Here is a 16,734-nt window from a genome sequence, read left to right as displayed (position 1 = left end):
CACGACTTCACTACAACGACGCTTTACTGTATTTAATTCGCGTTCGACTGGCATTCGATTTAGTGTAAAATAATTATTTTTTGCACACCTCTAGTGCCAGTCAGTTAGTAAGGAGAGCTGCGACGTGATCGATAGAAAGAAAATGGACTTGCCCATTGTGCGCTACTAATCTAACCGGAAGCGTGGATTGACCCCTGGTAGCTAGGAGGGCGATGTTCTCTTTTCTAAGACGAGAACCGAGGGACGTGACGAAGCAAGAATGACCTCACACTTGGAAGATTTTTTCAACTCCCTATCTTTCTCTGTGTGTGTTTTTCTTCTTTATCTTTCTGTCTGCCCTTACGCCTTCCCCAGTGCAGGGTAGCAAACTGGATACATATCTTCCGGTTAACCTTCCTGGCTTTCGCAGATCATTTCTTTCTTTCTCTCTATCTAAGACAAGTTTGAACAGCTGAACTGAAAAACGCGGGATTAAGAGAGACAGACAAGGACATCGCTAGCTTCTGTTCTCTGGTTAGCTTACGCCACCCACAGCTTTCACTACACTGCGTATTCAAATAATAATAATAACGAAGAAAAAAAAAAACTCGGCGTTAACCGAAATAATATTTTCTGAATGAAAGAATATCTGCAGCCTCCGTTTGAAGAATTCGTCTGCAGTAAAAATAACAACGTTGTTCTTGCGGATATACTTTTATCGAATGAGCTCAATAGCAGCTGAATTGAAATTCTATTGCGCACAATCAATTAGTACTTCATTGTGTCTATTCAACACGCCCGCGTCATCACCCCACGCTACTCCCACGTCATCACCGGTATCAACCCCTTACAAAAACATTATAAAGATCATCATCATCATCATCAGCCTATATTTTATGTCCACTGCAGGACGAAGGCCTCTCCCTGCGATCTCCAATTACCCCTGTCTTGCGCTAGCCTATTTCAACTTGCGCCTGCAAATTTCCTAACTTCATCATCCCACCTGGTTTTCTGCCGTCCTCGACTGCGCTTCCCTTATCTTGGTATCCATTCTGTAACCCTAATGGCCCACCGGTTATCCATCCTACGCATTACATGGCCTGCCCAGCTCCATTTCTTCCGCTTAATGTCAACTAGAATATCGTCTATCCCCGTTTGTTCTCTGATACACACCGCTCTCTTCCTGTCTCTTAATGTTAGTCCTAAGATTTTTCGTTCCATCGCTCTTTGTGCGGTCCTTAACTTGTTCTCGGGCTTCTTTGTTAACCTCCAAGTTTCTGCCCCATATGTTAGCACCGGTAGAATGCCATGATTGTACACTTTTCTTTTCAGCGACAGTGGTAAGCTCCCAGTCAGGATTTGGCAATGCCTGCCGTATGCACTCCAACCCAATTTTATTCTTCTGTAAATTTCTTTCTCGTGATCAGGGTCACCTGTGAGTAGTTGACCTAGGTAAACGTACTCCTTTACAGACTCTAGAGGCTGACTGGCGATCCTGAATTCTTGTTCCCTTGCCAGGCTATTGAACATTATCTTTGTCTTCTGCATATTCATCTTCAACCCAATTCTTACACTTTCTCTATTAAGGTCCTCAATCATTTGCTGTAATTCGTCTCCATTGTTACTGAATAGGACAATGTCATCTGCAAACCGAAGGTTGCTGAGATATTCGCCGTTGATCCTCACTCCTAAGCCTTCCCAGTCTAAGAGCTTGAATACTTCTTCGAAGCATGCAGTGAATAGCATTGGAGAGATTGTCTCTCCTTGCCTGACCCCTTTCTTGATAGGTAACTTTCTACTTGTCTTGTGGAGAACCAAGGTAGCTGTGGAATCCTTGTAGATATTTGCTAAGATATTCATGTATGCCTCCTGTACTCCTTGATTACGCAATGCCTATATGACTGATTATAAAGATACTGTTGTGTTTTAGTTGTCTTTCTGTTGCATGTAATATAATGTCTGTTGAGATGCAATTGAATGTCATGCATTATTTATTTAAGGCACCGGTGGTGGATGACAAGAAAGCAAGCTAATCGAGCGAAAGGAACCCTTGCATTATATCGCTTTCGTTTTGTGAAAGATAGCTCTGTGACTTAATTCAGAAAGCTTTTCGTTACTAAGAGTTATTTGCAATTGACCGGTCAGCTTAGCTAATAATATTTCCAGCATTAGGATTGGTTGTAACTTCTTTCTTACGGGCATTTGTGACGAAAAAGCTTTTCGTGAATACAGGCCTTGATCATCAGATGCAAGTGGCATAAACTTGCCATTGTACAATGAACAGATTTAGTCGGTTGGTGTCGCTCAGCAAATTCAGGAAAGCACTACTCGTTCGAGACGGTGAGCCATTAAGCCGTCGAATTTATTGTTTTTGGTACATTCTATATCATAAATTATTATATCGTTTTTAAAGCGGTGACAGTATTTACATCGAATGAGTTCAATCATTGCTGAGAACAGGTTGGGCTCCTTAACTGCCATATGACAGTTGCATGATGTGACCTGAACCTATGAGTTACCACAGAAATATTCTTGTACAGCAAAAAAGAATATATATATATATATATATATATATATATATATATATATATATATATATTGTTGCTTTACGGCACTTGCAACGAAAACAAAACTTTAATGTCAGACAACGGCTGTTGGAGCCTGGGATTGAACCCACAATCTTGTTGCAAGGTGCCACTAACACAATATAGGAAAACATGATTAACTAATTAGTTATCAAAATAAATACAGTTCCAAATCAACTCTGGTTCAAAACTGTCTTGAGGCGCGAGAAATCCCAAACCTCTAGGAATCGTTAATCTTGAAGAATCGTGAATATCTGAAAGTTGCTGAATTGTATTATTGTAACTTCGATCATGACGCTGTATTTGTCGAAGTGAATCATTTTTTTTTTGCACCATATTTATATACATGTAGTTCCCGTACTCACTCTTGCTATCGTGTTCCTGTGACTCTTCTGTGTGTATTTGTGCGCTCTGCGTTTTCAAAAAACAAAAGTCACCGCGTGTAAGTCATCAACATGAACACCCGAACGCTTGCAAACTGCTCAGAAACAATTGTTTTTGTTGAGTGTAAGTTAACTTTAGAACTGTTGTCGCTATAGTACTTTCTCTATTCTTTGTCCGACACATTTTTCTTTAGCTAATCTACGAATTAACAGAAGGGTAGTAGTAGTCGACGCTGTCTAACAGGCGTCAACACCTCCTTGCATACAGTTAATAACAAAAAAAATATTTAAATTAACTCAAGTTATGAAATCCCCAGTTTGCACTGAACAACAGAAAACACGCGTGCACGGCTTACGGAGAGATAGTGTGGAACTCCCGGTAATCAGCTTGAGCACAAATAAACATTATCTTAATCTGCAGCCAGGCGGGCTTAAACAGATCGACGCGTCTCTTTGCCATGGACGCCAAGGTTCCACACGCTTATCATCGCTGACCGCTGAGATTAACCTTCCTGTTGTGGACAAGTGGAGGCCGTCCGTCCAAAAGTCACTGCCGCATCTGATAGCGCTCAGCGGAGGGGCACTTCAGAAGACACGCTGGACATCTCCAAACATGAAACAGATCGACGTGTGCAGCTTGTTTCGAAAATTTGGGCGCTCGGCACTTGGCGGTCAAACACTTGCATGCGCTCGTGCACGCGTTGCCCAACAATAAAAAAATAAAATAAAGGAAACCATATAAGGAGAAGAAACTTGAAGAAAATTATAGTGCCCAGTACCTACTAGGCTGTGTTCCACATTATCTGCTTAACTTATGGGATTTTACGTGCCAAAACAACCATCCGATTATGAGGCGCGCCGTAGTACGGGACTCCGGATTAATTTGGTCCACCTGGGGCTTTTTAACGTGCACCTAAATCTAAGTACACGGGTATTTTCTGCATTTCGCCCCCATCGAAAACACACTCAGCTTCAAATATGCTTGAGATTTGACGCTGTCGAAAGCTGAAAGTAAAGCTACGCGTTATACCGTTTTCTGCCTATGTTGTTTTGCCATAGCCTATAGCGACAACGCCTGAAAGACTATTGAAATGTTTTTAAGCTCAGAATGCCACGCATCCGTTTGATATAATGTGTTTTTTTGTGTGTAGCTATTTGTTTATCATTTCAATTTACATATACTATGATCATTCTCGTATGTGTGATTATTTCGTTGCATTCCGTGTTCTGCGCCACAAACCGGCTTTTAACTTCACCCATTCTTTCATCCAAGATTATCGCGCCTGGTTAACTCAATCATGAAAAAAAAAAAAGATAACAGATGACGTCTACTGGCATAAACATGAGTTCTCAGAAGGATATATGAGCGTTAGACGGTCTCAGTAAAATTTTCGCTAAATTTGCTGTAATTTCATTACAGTTAAACGGTACTATTGTTTCGTGATGTTCACAGGCAGTCGAATGCTCTGACATTCGTAACGTATCATACAAACTATTTCATTCATTCATTCACATTGATTCATTCATTCATTCTTTCATTCATTCATTTTTGCAGGCCTTTTGGGCATGATAACCTTATGGGAGGTGGAAAACATTATTTTTTTGCTCACTTTCGTCTGTAAATGTAAAAGATATACTGTGCTGATCGCACATATTTCTGCCGACTGCAACTAGCTCCCAATTAGACGCAATGGGCCCTGGATTCGCTGGCACTGACGAAACGATGGCAAATTTTCATCTGCGGTACACGTGCTATGAGATACATCTTAGAGATAAAGCTGACAGAAATGACGATTGTGTTGAAATCGGCAAAATTGACCAACCAAAAAAACGAAATCAAGGTACGTATTACACGAGCCTGTCTTTTATCTTTCTGCAAATGCTTTCAGCACGTGCACGTTTACTTTTTTCCCCTAATCGTAGTCGTTCCTGCTTTTCTTCAACGGTGTATTAATACTGCGGGTGTAGATCAGAAATAAACTGAATCACTATTGAAAGCTGAGGGAGTTGCTGCTTGTTCAGAGCAGTTGTCTATGCAGCGTACGTCCCGTGAAATTCCTTTTTGACATTCGTCTTAAGTGGGAGCGCTACACAGACAACTAACTATTGGGAAACAAACTGGAACCACATCGGGTACCTCCGCCTCAATTTTTCAAAGTATTTATCTCGTTCGTGTAATCAGCGGCGATCAATATAAAATCCACGATAACGTTACACGACGGTCAATATCAAACTCGAAATGGCATCTGCAGAGCACCGATCACGTGGCACTTTAAAACTTTCCACTCGCGAGCTCCAGAATCGCTTCCACGCTCTTAAGAAACATAAGAGAAAGCGAAGGTAAATTTATGAACTGCTGTTTCGACCCACGGACCGTATAATCGGAAACATTTCGCGCCTTCCGGGCAAGTCAGGTGCTTCAGTGACAACCGCATGTCAACGGCAGTTCGCCACGAAAGACCCCGGCATAAGTCGATTCGTGCGGCAAGTCAAGGCGTGGCCCTCTTGCCACCCGCTTGCATATATGCTAGCGCGCGCACACACACCTGCATAGCGACCGAGCGGATTCTAGCAAAGTGAGCACAACTCTGTACCTTTCTTCGTCCGGGTCTGCTGTGACATTTCGGGCCGGCTCCACTCGATGCCAGAGAAGCCCAGCGGCGGCACAACAAACAAACGTTTGCCGAGGTCAACGCGTCGACGACGGGATGATCCGCGTCTTGGTCGTGGTCGTCGTCATGCAGGCGCACGGAAGGTCATCGGGGCCGGCGACGCCCCCGACCGACAACACCACCACCGCCACAATCGGCGCCGAATTCCATTGATGATGCGCCGCCGCTACCGCGGCCAACCGAAGGGGGAAAAAAACTAGCCGCCTTCTCTCGTGAGCGTTCGGTGAGCGCGAGCCGCCACACACACACACACGCACGCACGCTCTTTCTCTCTCTCACTCTCTCGCTCCTCTCCCTGAAGTCTCCGCTCGAGGACGCTGAGAGAATGAGGCACTCACGAACACGCACGCACGCACACGGAGAGTCCGCGCGGTCGCGATCACGCAACGAGATCGGTAGGCACGTGAAAGCTTTGGTCGACCGAGCCTGCTTCCAGGGGGCTCGCTTCTCTCACGGGAGTCGCAAAAGTGTACCGACACTTCACCGTCCCTGACTGGAATCGAGCGTTGCCGATGGCCAGTACTGTATAGTTCTTCGAGTCCTGGAACGGGTCCCGGGACCACTTTGGCTGGCGAGACGGAGGATCCCAGAAGTGACCACTGCAGGGGCGGATGGCGGTGAGTACGTCGTGGTCGCGCTGCCAGCTGAGAGTGTGGATACGTTGCGCGGCTTCTTCGTTCGTTTCGGTATAAAGCTTGCCGGAGAAGGAGGTGAAGAACCAGGCTACGGTAGCCGAGGGTTGAACCCTTCCACCTTCATCGCCGCCGCTCGCGCATTCGCATTCGTAGACACAGCGGCAAGCACACACACGCGCGACGTGTTTCAGAGGAGGAGGTCTCTCCGAGAGGATGCCCCGCCGAAAACGTGAAACAAAAACGAGATCGTGGCTCGCTTGCGTTGCCAACCGCGAGGGGGGGTAGGTGGGAGACGGGGTGGGGTGGGGGGGTGGGGGGCGGGCGGACGTCGTCGCGGGACGGCCCGCTGGTTTCCGGTTCCGTCGTCTGCTACTGCCGCCGCCGCCGCCGCCGCCGCCGCTCACTTCTGCTATTTCAAAAGGCGAGGCGCGCGAGCGCGCGAACGCCCCAAGAGCGGAAGACGCGCAACCAGAAGGCACGTGCTCCGCACGCCTCCTCCGACCCCCTCCCCCCAAAATGTGACCCCCCCCCCTTCTTCCCCCTCCACCCCCGACCCCCACCCATCCACGTCCCCCCTCTCTCGGCTCCCGTGTGAACAGGTGAACGACACGCAGTGTGCGTCTTTTTCGCGCCGGTGTGCGCGGCACCGTTTATATGCCTCGGCGATTAAGCGGTTAACTACATAGGAACGTATTTCCGACGTACTTGAGGCGCGCGTCGCCGTTGGTTACGGGCTCCATACACAAAATTACCTATTGGTCCGCATTTGCAGACTCTGTAACTGCAACTGCAGGGAACGCATTTCCAGCGCACATTCCACCTTTAGCCGTTCGGGCGTTGCACGTGCATTTCGCACTGCGCCCTAACTGCTCCCTCATGATGGCTGCAATGGAAACATAGAGCAACTTTTAGACATTTTATATGATGGAAGTACCGACTCCGTACCATAAAAAACATGTACGTCTTACGAAACACAGTGTCTACATGTGATACAGTCTGCCGAACATTCTGATACCTGAGATATGAATATTCGACATCGGAGCACAAAATGGTTAGTGCGGGTTGTATACTAAGTATGATGGGGTCAGGGCAAGCTTTGCATGGCTGATTGCGAGGAGCGGGGTGTGTATATATATACACACAGTCTTAGAGATGAGCGGTTGATTTCAAGCCGGAACTGGACGGTTAGTAGTCACTGAGATAAATGCGGGAGGGAAGCCGTATCGTAGTAGTAAACAACTTTATTCCGGAAAACCGTCCATATAGTACTTGCCCGAGCTCCATGCATGCAGCCCGAGCAATAAAGCACACTTTGACGGATGAGAATTACCGCGAATAGCGCGTCGAGTGCAATAACACGGCGCCGTTTGTGGTAAGGGGGCGTCTATTTTTGAGCGGAGCTGCATAAAGAGCTTCTCTTTTGTCAGCGCGTTTTCGAGTTTGTATAAGCGGGCGCGCGCAAGAGTTCAACGCCCAGAAAGGAAACTTTTCACCGCGTCGGTGGCTTGGCGTTAACGCGCTGTCGTGACGCACAGACGTACGTCGTCCCCTGCGTTAATGCACTCGCTTTTCCCATTGCTCGCCGCCGCGCTTAAGTCGGCTGCCTTTGTTCACGGAGGCGTGTCATGATTCCTGCGGGCTCGCGTGACGGACTTCGCAAACGCTGTTAACTTGCATTGTGTGGTGCGCGCTCCGCCATCTTCGCGCTGCTCTTGTTTTTAACCAGTTCCTTTTCCCCACAGGCAGGATAGAGAACCAAGACAGCAGATACTTGATATTACTGGTATTTTGATTGCTTGTAAAGCGTCTCGACAACAGTCGCATGTGGTTAATCTGCCGGGCTTTCTATAAACAACCGTATGTCAGACAAGGGTGTGTGTGTGTGTGTGTGTGTGTGTGTGTGTGTGTGTGTGTGTGTGTGTGTGTGTGTGCGTGTGTGTGTGTGTGTGTGTGTGTGTGTGCGTGTGCGTGTGTGTGTGTGTGTGTGTGTGTGTGTGTGTGTGTGTGTGTGTGTGTGTGTGCGTGCGCGCGACTGTTTGTTTCCGGGGTGAGTGCCACTCACTATCTCTCGTTCAATTCGCTGGGCGCGCGAACTGAGTGGTTATCTTCCTAACGATATTCACAAATTCTGCCTCTACGCACTATTAACTCAACAATAAAAGCTCGTTCCATTGGCTGAGCTCGGGTTCGCTGCTCGCTCGTTCCAGTAGCCAGGGCGTATGGTACAGGAGCGAGCACTTCCAGACATCGAGGGAGATGAAGGCGTCACTCTGCGAGCTGCTGGCGAGAGCTGAGTACAGCAGGCACTCCACTGCATGTCTAGGGCACGTCCTTAACGTACGTAACAAAACGCTTAGAATAGCTTTGCGTGCGGCTATAGCCTTCGTGACCTTGTATAGTTATGGACGACAGCTCAGAACGAGCTTATGGCGTGCAACACCGCACAGTATGGGTGCATACTATAGAAAGAGCTCCGGAACTACACGCGAGTGGTATTTGGGCAGCAATTCTGCAAACCGTGGGTGCGCTTTGTTGGCCTCGAAAATCTTCGTGAATTGACGCTCACGCAAGGTTGGCGTATAGACGTTCCGCGTCGGTGAGCCGACACCTGTATGCGCACGAAGTATACGCAGGCGATCGGCATACTGTACGCCACCAGTCGCAGTAGGCACGACTTCTATAGCCGTCGACGAAATTACGAACGTGACAACAACGGCGAATGGGGCAGGCTGGTTTAAGTGCGTGATGACAACTACAGACCTGGAGCCGAGTTCACGTTCGGTCGTAAGTGCTTTTTGTCGTTGGCTGACCGCTTTCGCCAATTACGTGTCCGACATCGCGATCGACAGGTGTCTCTTATTATACGAAGACAGTTATGGCAAGAACTTTTACAGTGAAACTGTTAACCTCTAGTTGGTCGGGATTTTCTGTGTCCGCGTGCGCGGCTCCGGAGACAGTGGAAAGAAGCGGGCAGCTCACAGTGTGCTGCTTCTCCAAGAGGCATCACATGACGTCATCAGGTGACATCATCACTCGACGTAGGCGTCATCAGATCACGTCATCAGGCGATATGGTCACGTGACGATGCCGTTATTCTCGTATATTCTAATTACATTCCGAAGATATATCATGTCTGCAGCTTGCACGTAAGTAGTATTTCACGAATTCTCGGACGCAGTTTACTTTATGGGAGGGCCTAGAGGAATAAGCATGTATGCTGCACTTCCGCACACGTGCGTTCGCGCGTGTCGTAAGTCGCTTGTGGTGACGGTGCTTGTGTAATGTCGTCTAACGTCGATTACAGCTTCGCTGTAAATCCACTTTCACAGGTTGGAATGGAGGCGGATTTTTTTTTCTGGATACGGGCCTTTTCAATTCAATTCAATTGAATTCACGTTTATTACATACCTAAACAGGTTACATAGTTGTGCATATTGATAGCTTTCACCTGACGTCACGCATCCACCTTATCTCCGTTTTGGGGCACCAACATGGCGACTACGAGCACTTCAGTCCAATCCATCTTATTGAAAGCTTTCACGTGACGTTACGGACCCAGCGTATCATCGTGTCGGTGCACCAACATGGTGGCTACAATGACGTCAGTGCAAGCCAATTATACAGAAGGAGGTCCCAAGGTTTTAATCACTTTGGCGGGACCTCCAGTGCAAGTATAAGAAGCAAAACTACAAAGTAAAAAAAGCAAGCAAACGAGAGAGCATAAATATTACAAAGAAATATTTATGCTCACGCAAAGGAATATTTATGCTTACGCTCTTGCAGCAGAATTCAAATAACTTCTCGCAGTAAGAGAGCCTCCCGATTGACCTGCGTTCGAGCGACTACTACTCACGATAGTGATCGACGCCGTAGCGAGACGATTGCCATATCGAGGACCAGTATATATCGGACGGCCATTATTTAGGAAAGGTTCCGTAAATACAGGTCCGGCTAGCGGTGGCAATGACGTTTTGCAGCTGAGCATGGAGTCAAAGTTTCAATCTCTGCAGCGTTCGCATTGATATGGAGCTGAAACGCAACAATTCTCGTGTACGGAGCTTTATGTGCTGATTAATGCCAGGCGGACATGAAACCATCTACTATATACAGCGGCTGTCAGAGATCCTGCGTTGCATAGTGACGTCAAACCCAGCATTCAATAATCAATGAAATAATGATTGGAACTCAACAGCACGAAGACGCATGATGACCTAAGAAGGTGGACAAGGTGAGCGTGTGTCTTCTCCTTTAGCCCAGCCGTGGCTATGCATGCTGTTCGCGCGGCTGAGAGCATACGCGGCCCAGGGGCTGTATCTTGGATGTAATCTGTGGCGGGTGCAACACCAGAGATGACTGGTGGCTTATGCGCGCTTTCTTCCTTCGCGCCTAGATCGCGTAGTCTCAGGTTTCCGAGACGTGGTGAAGCGGTAGGCATGACGAAGTGTTCGCTCCCCGCTGCCAGCGGGGTTTGCACTGGTTTGTGAAGCGTCTTATCTGAAGCGTATTCTGTATCATATGAGCCTCCGATATGCCTAATCACGCACCTTTCTACTTGAGACAGCCAGTTATACTTAGCGTTCGCATTAATTTCTATCAGCTTTTCTAATGCCTCCTGTCCGTCATATGCCTGATCAATACTAAAACACTAATAAGAACAAACAATGAAATGCTTCGGAAAAAGACGCAAATGTGTGCCCCGGAATCTCGAAGGCAACAGCAGTTTCAAGATGAATAGCCGTAATTCGCCGGGTGCGTGTTATAGATGGCGACACAGTACCGCTCCGCAACAAACACACAGACCTCACCCGGGCGCGCGTAGTATCTGCAGCTTGGTGGCGCAAGTTCGTCAACGGACGCCTGAATCGGCGATTGATGAGCACGAGCACGCAAGTCAGCAGCGCTGTGGGCTACCGCAAGTGAAAGGACTCGCAGTTGCAGTTTTGTGCAAATTGGTGTAAGTTTTCATTTTGCTGTGTTGTTCCAGTCTCCAGTCTCACCGCACGGCACACGGCAGCGTGACAGTGGCGATGGCGCGGTGGCGTTATAACAGAGGCCGTGGGCCGCTGGTAGAGGCGATCTCTCGGGGATGCCTCTGATTTCACGAAGGAGGAGAGGTGTGGGATGAAGGGGCAACTGTCAGCTGAAGCAACCGGCTGTGCGGCAGCCGTCGACTGTTCCCAGCAGAGAACCAAGCAGAGAGCTAAAGTCTGTCGCACCAAATCCGTGCAGTGGAGCGAAAGACATGGGCCGCGTAAGCCAACTAAAAAAAGAAAGAGAGAGAGAGAGAACCAGAGGAAGGTGTTCCTCCATTTCCCTCCTATTGATAGCCCTGTGTACGACGTCGAACTAAATGGAAGCTTCACGGAAGAATCAGTAGCGTACAATGGGCAAGCCATCTTCTCTTCCTCTTAAAAAACGCAGTGCAAAATTGACACGGACAAGAACGAAATAAGTAGCGGGAGAGGCACTGGACTCGCAACCTCGGAGGTTTATCGATAGCAAAACATTTCAAATACACAATGAAGTCACGTGAACTCTGGGGACATGATACACGAACAAGGGCGAGTGTCATGCCATTTACGGGAGCATGCTCACACAACCCGGACGTCGAGAATAGGTGCGGGAAGATCAGGCGTGATTCTCAAAAGCGAAGTCAAGTCCAGCGCCTATCCCGTGGCTTCTTTCGCTATTGTCGGTGTCTTTGTTTGTGCTGTAGTTACGAAGGATGTAGCTACACCAACTCGCCCAAATTTAGTTCCGTTAAGCCATACTTCCCTTCCCTGGAACACGCAGCCGGTTCTCGTCACTGATTGGCTGCTGACAAGAAACTTAGCATCGGCTGCACTGCACAGAATTAGCAAGACAACGTATAGAAGACGCGCGCGGCGTTGACGTAGTACACTTGTGTAAACGAGACGCACAGCTGAATTTGATATCCGTACGGAAGAAGGGGCGACGACAGTGCTGGGGGAACCTCCTTTGCTCGCACTTTAACGAATAATAATAAAAAAAAAGTAATCACGGAAATGGGTAAGGCGTCCAGAGGGATTTAAGGGGAGGAGAGTGGGGGGGGGGGGGGGGCTGAAGTGAACAAAAAGAGAAAAGCAGAGAATATTGCGAACTCAAAATGGCGTTTTCGTAAGCTGACACGACAGAAGAAAACGCGTCTGAAGCTGCACATGAATGAAAGTAGTCGCAGTACGTAGTAGTAGCATCAAGTGGGGAGGTAGGGGCGTGAGTGAGAGGCGTCGTGAAGGGTGCCTGCGCAGGAGATACGCTTCCACCATCTGCAGCCGTCTGTGACGCGGCCTGACCGCGACTTCCTTTGGATGCCATGCTGCGCTGCCTCGGCGCTACCGTGATATACAGCGTTTGGTTTTATATTCACGTAGAATTTAAACCATGGGTGCTGTTTCCTTTCCTTCCTTTTTTGTTTATTTCTTTCTTCGTGAAAATAACAGTTCGAGGTGTTATGCTCCTTAAAAGCTAAGTATACATTGGGTATGAGAGACGCCGTAGACGAAGACACCAGATTAGTTTCAATGATGACAGTTTCAATCGAAAGACTGTCTTACCTAACGTGCCTGCTACGCCTGCAAGAGGGTCAGGAGATGAGCGTCCAAAACTACACAAAGCTCGGGACAGCCGGGAGTGTGTACATGAAATGGTATACAGTCAAACCTCGTTATAACGAAATGGAATATAACGAAATAATGGATATAGCGAAGTAAGTGAAATTTCACTTGAAATCCTCATTCATAGTGCAGCGTATGCAATAATGAATATAACGAATTAATAGATATAATGAAGTAATTCTCGCTACAACTTCGTTATAACGATGCTTTAGTAAATCGGCGCAAGGCGTCACGCGGAACGGCAGGGTCGACTCGCCCCGTTCGTTTCTTCCCTTTTCACTTCCTTTATTATTACGTGTTTTGTGACGCGTGATTGTCCTCAATTTGTTGCGCAGAGCCAATCGCTGTATTACGCACTAGCACGATTGGACGATTGGCGTTTTTCTACAGACAAGATGTTAAAACGCAGTCGTCGCCGTTCGTGCATGAGCGCACAAGGCTATGCATCAATGCTCTAGTTGCGTCTATTCCTTTCTTTTATATATCACCGGGCAATGTGATCGCCTATGCCCACGTGACACTTGCCTTCTGTCCGCATGTGTTTAGGATAACCTGCTCTGATTTAGGGAACCTTCTCGTGAATACGTATAGATTTGGGTGAGCGCTCAAAAAACCCCAGGTGACGGTGACAAGAACTTTTATTGGTCCTGATAAACTGGCCAAGGGGAGCCGAAGGCTCCCTCAGGTCAAATCGGCGGCTCCGCCCACGATGGCACCGGGAGGCCCAGGTGGTCGAAAATAATGCGTAGCACTCCGCTACATTGTATCTTGTAGTTGGGAGTGTTGCTTTGGGACGTTAAATCTGATGAAAGAATGAATCAATCAACCACTCAATCAATCAATGAATCAATCTCTCCTTTATATTTTCTATTGTCCTTTCCCCTTTTAGTGCAGCCAACCAGAGGCCTTTCCGGATATTCTCTCTACTCCCCTCTTTCTGTATATACTCAATCTCTCTCTCGCTTTTTTTTTTGCCTTTGTCAAAAGCCCGAAAACCATCCGCAAGTTTAATACTTTCATGCATACAATTATTAGTCAGCATGATCATAAATTTGATCTTATTTCGCGCACACTTTTACTGGAATCAGTGTCGGCTATGATACGGTTCTTGCGTATAATTTCGAACCGCCACTTCGAGTTGTTGCTCCGATTCTTCGTTCGCATATATATAATCGAAGTTTGCCACTCTGGGCGGCAACAGCACAAGCTGCTGACGGAGCAGCAAGACTAGAGGATGAGGAGGAAGGGGAATCCCCCCAGAGGAGGACGAGGAGCAAGAAGAAGAGGAGGGCCAGAGGGCTTCGGAATTCTCTCCCCCCCCCCCCCCCCTCTCTTGTATCTCTCAGTCGTCCTGGAATTCCGCGACTGACCCCCGCGCAAGTTGCCCGCACGCACAAACGCGCACGGACGCTGTCCTGTTTTGGTTTGGACCGCCGCGCGCCTCCGCCAATGCACTGAGTTGCTTCTTCTCTCGGAGTATACGTGCGCCCGCCGCAAAAATCAAACGGACGGAGAGAGCTGCAAGCACAAAAAAGTTGTCGCAGTTTCACCCGAAAGGCGAAGCATCAATTGCGATAGCAACTTAGTAGAGCGCTATACGGAGTAAGGATAGTAGTTTTATCCGCTGTACAAACTTGGACATGCAGCAGCACCGGCAACACACAGCACTGTTGTCGACGCCGTCGGCGTTTTGCCCGCGTTCGCACAAAATGCGTGCGGCGTTGGTGACTGTTGCCGGAGCCTCTGATATAAATAGGCACTTAGTGCCGCAGCTAAACGTCGCCCCCCTTCCCTCCCCCCCCCCCCCCCCTCACGGGCTTTCGTGCGTCAGAAGAAGCCGCGTTTGCTCTACATATATGCTGATTGTAAAGGAGGAAAGAGACGCCTACTTCTGCAGCCCTTAAGGGAGCACGGCACAGAACGCGCGTTTGTTCTCCGCCGTGCGTTCACTCCCCGTGAAAGCGCGCGTCCCTCGCTCCCTTTCACTCGCACATACAGTTCGGCGGCGCGCGGCGACGATTTCATCTCCATTGACGTCATACGGAACCTCACGGCGACGGCGACGGCGACGGCGACGGTGACGACACGGCGACGGCGACGCCGACGGCAGAAATCTGCTTTTGAGTGTCGCTATCGCAATAACTTGCACAAAAGTGCGGAGCCAGCGCGTTTCTCGCACGGGGACGCGGGGAAGACACTTATCGCGAAACTTATCGCGCGCGTTCTCGCCGCCGCAAAGTATTTATTTCTCGCGAGATGAACGCGAAAAAAAGAAAAGAGAGAGAGAGAGGGAGAAAGCTTTATCGGTCGTTTCGGGCGAATTTGGCGCTGAGCCGTGCTCCCTCAAGGGCTGCAGAAGATAGCGCCAACCTTTCCCTTTCCCTCAAGAACCACTTATCATCATCGAATGAAAGCTGTAGCGACTGATACCAAATGAATGGCGGAAGAGCCGACCTTAGCCTGGCTCGGCGGTGGGTCTTCCCTCCCTCCCTCCTCTCTCTCGTTCCACGCGTTCGAGAGCCGCGCGCGGTAAATAAAAAGAAATCGGTGAATTGTAGCTTCAGGTTAGCATGTAAGAAATAAGAAATGAAAGAGATTTTTTTTATGTCTCCGGGTGAAGGCGCTGTTTCCTTTTATTTATTTTTTAATTATTTTTTTTTCAGATGACATATGAAACCCCGAATAGGATATCTCAATCGATGGAGGCTCTGGTTATACGTTTTCGGTGATGAGCTAGCTTGCTTCAAATATATGCGCTGGCCGTTTCCTGGGGGTGGATGAGCCTTCCTCGGGGCGTCTGGATGTATACTTGACTTCTGACTCGTTATATATTTTTAACGAGAATGGTCCTCGTATGAACGTAGTCGCAGATCTAAGTGACAGGGTGTTAAGCGGACGATATTTATCCATTTCCGTCTCGTCGGTCCGTCTTCAAATGCGCAACTGCATTTTTTTTTTGCATAATCTGAAACGGAAATCAGCTAACGCCGTTTGCTCTCTGATTCATACCGGCGTTTTGCTTCTGTGACATCAATATACGCTGATCCTTTTTCGTTCCATCGCTCGTTTTCGATCTGCTATATAACACAAGCATAACGCAACGAGTATCGGCAAATTACTCTTCTGTAATGGCGGATCAACCACTCCCTCGTGAAGAAGAGGTTTGGTAAGCCAGAGAGGACAAAAAAAAGAAAGAAAATAAATAGAAATGAAGCAAGTGGTTTCGCACCATACCTCGCCGTAACGTCAGTGATTTATAGATAACTGTTACTTGTATCTGGTCAGCAGCGAATATTGCTACAGAAGTACTGCACACTGCACTGCAAGTGAACCAAGAACAAAATCGTTTGTGGCCTAAATATCCAACGTAACTGAATATCCTATCGCCTATGCGTGAGAGGCGAGACTAAATATCCAACGAGGCGAAATATCCAACCGCGCCTCTTTATCCAACCGCACGGACCAAGCTTGAATTGATCACTTTCGGATAGTCCGTCTTGGTGGATATTTCGTTTCGTTGGAAATAGAGGCACGGAAATGAACTCAATCTAGCATGTTACAAGAACTTCATCTCTGTAAGAAAACGGCCCAAATACGGGAACATGACTCAAAATCTGGGATGTTACACCGGCGTACAAGCGCTGAGGCTGAGGCCCGGAAGTGACTTTACAATTGCTAGGCAGCACAGCGGGGCGTGGTATTTCAGGAATCGCTCGACGTTTGTGCGCAGGCGCGAGTAAGAGCGGGTGCGAGAGAGAGAGCATCTGAGGGCTTTTGCTCCTTGAGTATCTGACTTTGTCTCGGTACTACGGAGAAGTTTCTTTGCTCGTTTTGTATGCATAAAA

The 16,734-nt window shown here is 48.0% G+C and overlaps 1 protein-coding gene across 4 annotated transcripts in view; it reads right to left on the bottom strand.

The window, feature by feature from the left end:
• LOC119461215 (protein lin-28 homolog) overlaps window positions 1-16,734 on the bottom strand; it is a 176,917-nt gene that overhangs the window by 92,742 nt on the left and 67,441 nt on the right. Inside the window, exon 1 of one of the 4 annotated variants that reach the window (XM_037722440.2) lies at window positions 5,542-6,421. The exons of the other annotated variants lie outside the window; for them this stretch is intronic. Coding sequence (XP_037578368.1) covers window positions 5,542-5,569 — 28 coding nt within the window. The 5' untranslated portion in view covers window positions 5,570-6,421. Of the gene's footprint in view, window positions 1-5,541; window positions 6,422-16,734 lie in introns of those variants that run through there. 4 annotated transcript variants of the gene reach the window in all.

This window comes from Dermacentor silvarum, chromosome 8 (genome assembly GCF_013339745.2).
Source record: "Dermacentor silvarum isolate Dsil-2018 chromosome 8, BIME_Dsil_1.4, whole genome shotgun sequence".
NCBI lineage: Eukaryota > Metazoa > Arthropoda > Arachnida > Ixodida > Ixodidae > Dermacentor > Dermacentor silvarum.
This window is presented reverse-complemented; position numbering and strand designations above follow the sequence as displayed.